Source organism: Carassius auratus, chromosome 46 (genome assembly GCF_003368295.1).
Source record: "Carassius auratus strain Wakin chromosome 46, ASM336829v1, whole genome shotgun sequence".
NCBI lineage: Eukaryota > Metazoa > Chordata > Actinopteri > Cypriniformes > Cyprinidae > Carassius > Carassius auratus.
The window spans coordinates 18621026-18631186 of record NC_039288.1 but is presented as its reverse complement, the minus strand read 5'-3'; the positions used below and the strand labels follow the sequence as shown (position 1 = coordinate 18631186).

Genomic DNA, 10161 nt, shown 5'->3' with positions numbered 1-10161 from the left:
TTTACCAAATGGGTGCTTTCTCTTCGTCCTCCGCAAATTAAGCTACTGTAAGTAGTTCGGTAGCGAGACGTTTGAATAAATTAGCGTTTTCGATTGACGATGCAATTGACAATGTTGTGATAAGTAGGCTATACCAACTTTGTAACTCGACCCCTTGAGTAAAAAGCTTGAGTTGATACTTCAACTTCTTCAAAAGTCTTTTTAAACCCTAGTATCTATACTTCTACTTGAGTAATGAATGTGAATACTTTTGACATCACTGTTAATAAATAATATATAAAAATATATAATACTAATATTATAATATTAATATACTAATATCAATGAAAATAAACCATGATTAAAAGGTTAATTATTACACCATTAAGGTTCTACATAGCTGTTACAGCTGGCTCACAGGCAGAACACTCAACATAACACAGAACATCAAACGAGATGCATGCTAGAAATGATCATTCACAAAAACGCACCCCCAGAACAGTCAGATAGGCATTTAACTGTGTCAGGATTGTAAGCCACGCCCCCTCCACATGGCACCTAAACATCACACACAACCAAACACTCTCGCCCAATATAGACTGGGACGTCACAATAGCACTTTCAAAGCAAGGTTCTTTATAGAACCCTATAAAATGGGTTCTACTGTATTTAGCACCAAAAAGGGTTCTGCTTTTTTTACAAGCTGTTTTCCTTAAGAGTGTGGGGAAATTTACAGTTAAAACCCAGAGAACAGGTATGAATGCAGACCAGGAGTCAGAGATGAAGTCAATTGAAGAAAAATTTACTGAAGAAAATAGTTTGCAGTTTCATCAGCAGAAATCTCAAGGAGTTTGTAGGCCGCTCAGTGTACTTGATCAAGACACCACTGATTCTACTCTAACAGAGGATGCTAATTATGTCAACGCATAGACATGAAGAATTCTGATTGGCTAAAATATAGATAAACTTATAAAATTTCCACACAAGGATGTCTGGTTCAAAACAGATCTCCTGGTGATTATTTAGGTGACAGTCGATCAGGGATCAGATGTAACGGGTCATTCGGCTGATGACAGACCTCCATATGAATGCTTACTTCTCGGGTGCCCTGCGCAGACAGATACTAACACATACATGCACAAAAAACTAGTTCAAGGATGGCTGATTCCTCCCTGAATCTTATCAGGTGTTTAGTTTTACACACACAGACAATGAGTACAGTTTCTCAGAAAAGAGGGGAGAATTTCACTGAAACTATTTAAAGTTATTCTCTGACATACAGAAATATCATATATGTTCTGATCACATGCTGTAATGTAGATGAGAGGTCCCAATGACCTCCATAACCTGAACAGCCAAACTTGAGCAGTCACAGTGACACTGAGAGAATATTAAAAAAAAACTAGTTACACATTCCAGATTCTCACTAAGGGAGAGTAAGTTATTTATACACATTTATTTTCGATGTTTGCTCACTGGTGTATGGTAAATAATAATTGTATTAAATGGACTAACAATCTATGATGCCAAATACTGATTAATAACTTCATCAATAATCACAGAAAAGGATAATTAACATATTTTATGAAGGTTGTGATGAATCCAGGATTCCAGTCCTTCAGTGTTGTTCACTAGATCCAGGATTTCTCTGTTTCACGTCTCTCTCTCTCTCTGATCTCCAGCTGCTTCTGTCGTTCATCCAGATTTCTCTCTCTTTTATACAATTCCTCTATACCTCTATCCAGTTGTCTCTCTTTCTCAAGCAGCTCATTTTTCTTTGACTTGTACTTTTTCCTCTCTCTGGATCATATTGCATTCTGATTATAATTTGAAAGGTAGAAATGCTTCTTCAACTTTTGCTGCAGTCAGATTACTGTTTTTTATTTTGCTTGAGCTGTTCCACTTCTCTCTGTAGTTTAATTTTGTCATCTTTTAAGTGTCTCTCTCTGTCTTTGTAAATGATCATCTCTTGTTTTAGCTTCTCCTTCATCTGGTTTTCAATGCTTTTGAGAGCATCCAACTCACTGCTCAACTCATTGTTTTTTTGTGTGTAAATGGTCAGCTCTTGTTTTAGCTTTTGTAAGATCTCCTCCTTCTGGTTTTCACTGCTTTTGAGAGCAACCAAATCACTGTGTAGCTGTTTTTCTTGGTCTTTGTGACTGATCATCTCTTGTTTTAGCATCTCCTTCATCTGGGATTCAATGCTTTTGAGAGCATCCAACTCACTGCTCAACTCATTGTTTTTTTGTGTGTAAATGGTCAGCTCTTGTTTTAGCTTTTGTAAGATCTCCTCCTTCTGGTTTTCACTGCTTTTGAGAGCAACCAACTCACTGCTCAACTCATTGTTTTTTTGGGTGTAAATGGTCAGCTCTTGTTTTAGCTTTTGTAAGATCTCCTCCTTCTGGTTTTCACTACTTTTGAGAGCAGCCAACTCGCTGCTCAACTCATTTTTTTCTTGTGTGTAAATGGTCAGCTCTTTTTTAAGCTTCTGTAATTCCTCCTCCTTCTGGTTTTCACTGTCTTTGAGAGCATCCAACTCGCTGCGTAGCTGTTTTTCGGTGTCTTCGAGAATGGTCATCTCTTGTTTTAGCTTCTCCTCCTTCTGGTTTTCACTGCTTTTGAGGGCATCCAACTCACTCTGTAGCTTTTTTTCTCTGTCTTTTGACTCAGCCAGTTTATTTTCCTCATCTTTGATTCTTGCATCTTTCTTTTCATCTAGTTCTTTCATATCATCAATTTCCTTCTTCTGATTTTCAACTATTTGTTTATTTTCTGCCAATTCTATCCTCAGTTTGTTCTCCTTTTTCTTATACTCTGCTTCAAAATACTTTTCAGTTTTTCTGAAAAAATCCCAATTATTTGTGAAAAAATTGCTGCTTTTCCACTGAGTCATTGCCTCTTGTTTTTTAAATAACTTATTAACACTTTCGTCAGTGTTGTGTAAGATATGGTGTCTGCCTCCACACATCTTCAGACAGGTGTTCTTTTTTGGATCATTGTTCCTAGCCTCATCTATGAATATTACCATGCAGTAGTCCAAGACCTCCTCGCCAAACACATCACTGAGAGCTTGTAAAAGATAATACTCTCTACCAGAGTTTTTCACATCTCTATGTACTAACAGAAAGGCGTGAGGTCCTGGAAACAACAGCAATTCAAAGTACTGCAGTTCATTTTTCAGAGTTTTGACTCCAATGTTGAGAATGTGGTATGATTTCAAGTGTTCCAGCCAATGTGATGGAGTTTTAAATACTGAAATCTCTCGTCCAAAAACATGAGCTGTTTTAGGCTTCAATATTCCAAATTTAAATGCATCCCTGTTCTCTTTTTCTCCCAGGATTGTGGCACATGCTTTATCCATAAGAGCATCATCACCTCCAAGCACCATAAACCTCAGCTGATCATTGGATCCTCTGGAGCAGCCAGCTTCATCTGTCAATGCTATATTTGTTATAAAGATTAAAAAAAGAAAAAAAACTGCATGAAAAATTTAAATCTATGCCAAGAGTCTGGTCTGCACAGCATTTGAATTACATTTATAGTTTGAATTATGTATGAATTATACTGAGTTTCCTTATATGTAAATTAACAAATTTGGTGGAATGGAAATCTTACCATCATTGTTCATAAGAAAACCTGTAATAAGAAAATAAAACAGTGTGACAACAGCCGGTTTTATTCGTTTAACCCTAAAATTCATACACTGATTTATCTCCTTAAAGGTGCCATCTGTAATGTTTGGCAAAAAAAATCAAGTCATACTCCACATTCCATACCAGATGGGGGCAGTATGCCTCAATAAAGTGAATTGGTCTACTCTAGAGTAACAAATGAAAAACGGCATAGTCTCTATGCTCCGCCCCTACTTTCACAACAACACTACAGCCATAGCTGAAGCCTAACTGTGCGTTCACACCGGTGTCTAGAGCGTCAAAAATCGCCTTGCCGCTCTGCTCACGACGCTGCAGAATGATTCGTGAGCGCTCAGACGCTCTAACGTAGATCGAATGCTTATTTTGTATCTCGTGCAGACTAACCACAAGGAGTTATAACCTCATTAAATATTGTTGTGGACGAAATATTAGGATCCTTTACTTAAAATGAACAATCTCAGACACCTTGGTCCACGTATCACTTTTAATTTATTTTTTATGTCCCTGTAGGCAAACAGGGACACATCATAGATTAATACAAACGCTAAACAGCAATAATCAACCTGTCCTTTATTCTGCTTGGGAACTAATGTGCCAACTCTCAAGCATTCACCGTGAGACACACGCAGTTGACTCTTTTCACACGCTTTCACGCCACACATCAATTTTTTCATGCACAGAAAAACCACGAAGCAAAGAGGACACGGAGACCAACAGACTAGACAGAGCAGGTTAGTTATGATACATAGGGCTGTGCAAAAAATCGAATGCGATTTTCATGCACCTCTCATCAGTAAAGACGCTCCTGTAATTAGAAGTATATCTCCAGCATGTGCATTCAGATCATGGTTGCCAGGTTTTCACAACAAATTAGTTGCTTCTTAAAACTAGTCCAAAACTAGCCCATTCGCGTTTCCGGGAGGTTCCCCGATAAAAATTGCTTCCCGGGGTTAAAATATAAATTTTTGGGAAGGGTTTCCCTGGTAAAATTAGCATTTTAGGGGGTAAATATCACGTTATTGGTATTGGGATTGTTTCAAACCGCGGACATGAAAAACAACCGCAGACTTGGCAACACTGGTTCAGGTGGAGCGGCCTTAGTCTACCGACAACTAACACAAAATCGCTTTCAAAATCGACAAAGAATCGCCTGCGATTTTAACATCGATGTTGTGTAGATTGTCAGTGAATTACGGCTCCGTGTAGTAAATGCCAACCAGTGTTGCCAAGTCTGTGGTGGTTGTTTTTCATGTCCGCTGGTCACAGCGACCCCAATACAAATAACGTCATATTTAGCCCCTAAAATGCGAATTATACCAAGGCAACCCTGCTAAAAAAACTATATTTTAACCCCGGGAAGCAATGTTTTATCAGGGAACCTTCTGGAAGCGAGACTGTGCTAGTTTTGAGAAGCAACTGGGCAGGATTTGTTGTGAAAACCTGGCAATCCTGATCTGAACACACGTGCTGGAGATATACTCCTAATTACAGGAGCGTCTTTACTGATGAGATGTACATGAGTAAAGACATGCACAGCCCTATATAATAAAAAGGGTAACGTTAAGTTATAGCTAGCTAATTATCAAACGCAGCTACGGTTAGCCATCGCTAACATTAGCACGTTTATCGAACAGCCTTCGATACATTTCTATGTTATAACTTCCCGAAAACAAATACACAAACATATAAAACAAACTTCTAGCGAAATACTAACAGCATCTAACTTGCAAGTTCGGAGTCAAACCTCATTTCTTTCAGGTCCATCAGTTGTCTCCAGCGATAAAAAGCAGTGCCGATGTTTACTCTCGTATTCTTATCGGATTTGATTTGTGATTCCGAGCGCGGTTGTTTCCCTGTAGCGGGTGTTGGTCTTTTGCGAAGGGCTTCAGCTATCCTTCCGCTCTCTTCTCTGAACTGAAAGTAGTGGGCTGTACTTTCCACACGATTGACATCAGGTCCAGTTACGCCCTGCGAGTTATTTGTGTATTCGTTGCAGGTTGGCTGGTGGTTATGTTGCCCGCATACCGCCTCTCACGGCCGAAACTGGTATTACAACACCTGCCGGGCCGGGGCTAGTAATGCTAATGCTAATTAAGGTTGATATCTCTGCAGCACTATAACTTGACATTTTTTTAATGACATCATCGCCTTTATTTCTTCTCATTCTTTTGATGCGTGTAGGTCATGTTATGGATATTTTTACCTCAATTTCTGCATATGGCACCTTTAATGTTTCAAATAAAGTCATTTAACACACACATGCACACGCACACACACACACACACACACTTCTTGCATCGGTTCGTAAACACTAAAAGGTTTTATAAATAAATACATTATATACATGCATATATTATTAATGTTACTTAATGCAAACATTTTTGAGGTGGAACTTACTCATTTCAGTCTCGTCTCTTCGACCTGTCAAATACAAAAATGCAAGTTGTTATTTAATATCAAACTGGCATTTGCCATCATATAGGCCATAATCAACAGATCATTATGTTTGACATAAGTGAATTCATCAGTAGAATTCACTGCAGGACACATTTACTTCCTGAAAGCAAGATCATAAGTCGGAGTAAATAATGTTGGAAAAAAAGTTGAATTTACTGACCTTTTCGTCTCCTGGCCATACTGCAGAGAATGCACAAAACATGAAATGAAGCAGTAAAAGATCAACTGTTTGAAAATCTCAAAATAAAAACATTTTGTTCATGAAAGGATCTTCTGCGAAAAAAGCCTGTTTTGAAAGAGAAAGAAGCAAAAGCCTGGGGCAAGTTCAAGCTGAAACTGATGTGTAAGATTTTGCTATGGTTTCCGGTTTAAACGACATGTTTCCTGGAGACAGTATGCAACAGGGTTTGAGATACGTTTTCTCGTTTGGTGGGTATGTCAGAAATGTCAGCCCAATCAGCAGCAACATGTAGCCTATATAAATCATGTGGTATTAAAGAGACAGCTTGCACAATGTAATTAACATCTAAATAAATTCACAAGAGCAAGTATATTGTTTACACGCTTATTTACATTAAAGGAGACATATTATGCCCCATTTTACAATATGTTATATAAGTCTCTGGTGTCCCCAGAATGTGTCTGTGAAGGTTTAGCTCAAAATACCCCACGGCACAGATCATTTATTATATAATTTTGAAAATGCCTATTTTGAGTGGAAGCAGAAACACACTGCTGCTCACCACACCCTTTTTCAGAACAAAGCTACATCATTACAGCTCAGACCTGGTAAAAACATCTCTTTTGGTTCCGATTATCATGTTTACAGGGGCGGAGCCAGGGGGTGATTTTGCAGATTTTGTCCCTTTTTATTTATTGATATTCATTACTAAGATGTGGAACCGGCGTATCTCTTTATGACCACATCAAAAGGGATAATTTTCCACTTCAACTTCACCTCAGCGTCAGGCATGAGTCAAACGAACGTGGAAAAGCTACAGCAGCCAAATGAGCATCATTAAAAAAAAACTGATGAGATGTTGTAAGACTATGTGTCAGTAAAACACACTTTCCTGTCTAATTAGCCGTTTTACTGTGCCTACGGCGCACTCTTCAACAGTATATGCAGATGTGGCACACGCTTTACATCAATTCATCATAAATAACCCACACAAGAAACTATAAGCATACATCCTTAGCTCATCAGCTTAGTCATGAAATAACCAAAAAGGCGATTAAAGCAGCAAACTGTGCACATATATGCAAGACACACAAGAATGTCTCTCAAATGCATGTAGGTCCTAAAATATATTCTGCAATCTTATTTGTAATTGAATGCACAAATAAATGTGAGCATAGTGCACTTAAACTAAAAAAATATGAGAAAATGAAACCATTTAAATGTATAAAAAGTATAAGCTACTCTGCTGTGCATTCAAAAACTGTGTGCTTCTCAATTAACAACACACACCTGGCACTTACACCGATGCTACAATTATACTGTCACAGTGCCACCCAGTGGCCAAGTAAAATTTTACAGTAAATGGCTCCAACCCACCGGCCCCTTAAAGGCCCCGATATACTTCAAACGAAATTGAAGAACGAACTGATATGACGTCATTTTGAACAAATTCAGTCCGAAACAAAGTTCGTTTTAAGTTCGTTTTGGCAGTTCGAAACGGCTGACTAAAGCAAACTTCCTGCGGGAGTTTGTTTAGCTCCTAAACACCTTTTAAGGTTCCATTGGTCCATGGCAGTAACACAATCGGTGGGTGTGTTCTGAATAAAGGTTGACCAATTTATCGGTTTTGCAGACTAATCGGCACTTATAGTTGATTGCTGGAACAATTGGTTATCAGCAAAAGTCCATGCCGATAGTTTTCCGGGTTACATCTGTTACTGGAGCGGCTGAGAAGAGTCCGATTTAATTATACAGTGCGAGAGCGACCTCTAGTGGTTGAAGCTTGGTGTCAACGACCCAGAGTTATGCAAAAAGCAACACAGGAAAACATACGAGACAAGATTTCCAAAGCCATGAAAATAATGAAAGGACAGAGTAAATATATAAGATAGCAAGTAGCAAATATATGGGTTTCAAATAAATGTTACACCATACTGCTGCTGCTGTTGTTTTTCTTTCAATAAGCGAATTTTACAGTGGCTGAGATAGCTCAACGCAACGCAAATTGGAAAAAATACCAGCAAATAAAAATAAAAACATCTTCATCAGTTTGACAACACTAGTGCTGCAAATACTCACAACACATGCATATAACAATATGCACTGCAAATCATCACAACACATGCATATAGCCAAACGAGCCACAAATTGTCATAACACACGCATATAATGAAACGCGCTGCAAATCCTTCACAACACATGCATATAGTGAAACACGCTGAAAATCCTTCACAACACATGCAATTAACAAAAGTGCTGCAAATAGTAATGACCACAATGGAAATGTTTTGAGGAACCTCAAAAAGTGTCAGACGTGGACCACATGCTGCGCGATGATTCGATCACCCCTAACCTCAGCATCTTCTGTACCTCCTCCTCGATGGCGTGTCGAGCCTCCGGGACACGGTAGGGCTGCTGCAGGACGATGGTCCCCTGTGGAGTGTGGACATCGTGCTCCAGTACGTGGGTCCACCCAGGTTGGGGGGAGAACACATCCGGAAACTGACTGACCAGGTGTTGCAGCTCCTACTTCTGGGCGGCGGAAAGTTGGGGATCCATATCGACAACCACGGAAGTGGAGCTGGAACAGGCGGAGAGCTGGGGCATGGTCCCGACCCAGTGCTTCAGCAGATTAATGTGATATAGCTGATCATCTCTTCTTCTACCGGGCTGCCGCACACGGTACGTAACGGGGCTGACTTTTTCCGTGACTGTATAAGGGCCTTGCCAGGTAGCCAGGAACTTGCAGGCAGCTGTGGGCACAAGGACCAGGACGTGGTCTCCCCGCTGGAACTCTCCTGGTTGTGCTCTCACCATATGTTCCCGGACAATGGGCATCACTCTATCAATCCATTCCCTCATCTCACGCACATGCTCAATGGTGGTTCGGTGTACCGCCGGTTGTTGTTCCAAGGCCTCTCGGGCCACATCGAGCAGTCCGCGGGGCTGTCGGCCGAAGAGCAGTTCAAAGGGGGTGAAGCCAGTGGAGGCCTGAGGGATTTCCGGAATGCTGAAGAGCACATAGGGGAGCATCTGTTCCCAGTCCCTTTTGTCTTTGGCTGCCACTCGGCGCAGTATCTTGCTTAAAACGCTCGCCGATCCCGTCGGTCTGGGAGTGTTATACCGTGGTGCCGAGCTGTTGTACCTTCAATAACTTGCAGACATACGCCATCATCCAGGACATGAAGGGGTTCCCCCGGTCAGTTAGGATCTGTGATGGGATGCCGACCCGGAGCTCCTGGGCTATGGCCTTGGTTGTTGCCTTCCGGAGGGGGATAGCCTCGGTACCAGGTAGCGTAGTCCACGATGACCAGGATGTGTTCATGCCCCCGGGTGGACTTCAGCAGTGGCCCGACCAAATCCATCCCAATCCGCTCAAAGAGGACGGGAAAGTCTCGGACAAGCCCAACGTCTATCGGCCAATCGCCGACCGGTGCAGTGATGGTGACTTGCTGCGCAGGCACCTCCCTGGTGTCGCCGTGCACACAGGTTATGGGGAGCTTGGTCTTGGCGTCGGCCCGCGGAGGTAGTATGGAGGTCCTGACAAGGCTGACTGCGCTGCCGGAGTCCAGACGGGCGAGGAATGGCCGTCCGTTTAACTTCACTTCAGCCCGTGGTGCATTTTTGGTGTGCACGGCACACCCGCCAGCCAAGGTCATCCTGGGGAGCGGGGAGCTTCCATGGGCATGGGCTCATCCTGTGGGCCGGGAACCGCCGGCCTGCTTACCGGATGCTGGGTGCCCTCCGGTGTGCGCCACTCCTGGACCACCCTTCGGGAAAACGGCGGCGCTCTCTCCCCTATCTCCTGGTGCTAGGTGGCCTCCGCCCGGCGGCCTGACATAGTGGGTGGGTAAGGGCACGTAGGAGGCGGTCAACCACGACGTGCTCTGC

General features: G+C 41.7%; 1 protein-coding gene across 1 annotated transcript; it reads right to left on the bottom strand.

Moving 5' to 3' along the window:
• Positions 1-525: 525 nt before the first annotated feature.
• LOC113064466 (M protein, serotype 2.1) lies at positions 526-6747 on the bottom strand. Its single transcript, XM_026235340.1, has 4 exons — positions 6250-6747; positions 6030-6053; positions 3595-3615; positions 526-3420 (listed from the first exon to the last, which is right to left on the bottom strand). The coding sequence occupies exons 1-4, from the start codon at positions 6266-6268 to the stop codon at positions 1850-1852; spliced, it is 1635 nt and encodes a 544-aa protein (XP_026091125.1). The 5' UTR covers positions 6269-6747; the 3' UTR covers positions 526-1849.
• Positions 6748-10161: the final 3414 nt, after the last annotated feature.

Coding starts and splice junctions, on each gene's coding strand:
- LOC113064466 (XM_026235340.1), bottom strand. Junction 3,616..6,029: donor AAGAGACGAGACTGAAATGA/GTAAGTTCCACC, acceptor TTCTTATTACAG/GTTTTCTTATGAACAATGAT. Junction 3,421..3,594: donor TTTTCTTATGAACAATGATG/GTAAGATTTCCA, acceptor TAACAAATATAG/CATTGACAGATGAAGCTGGC.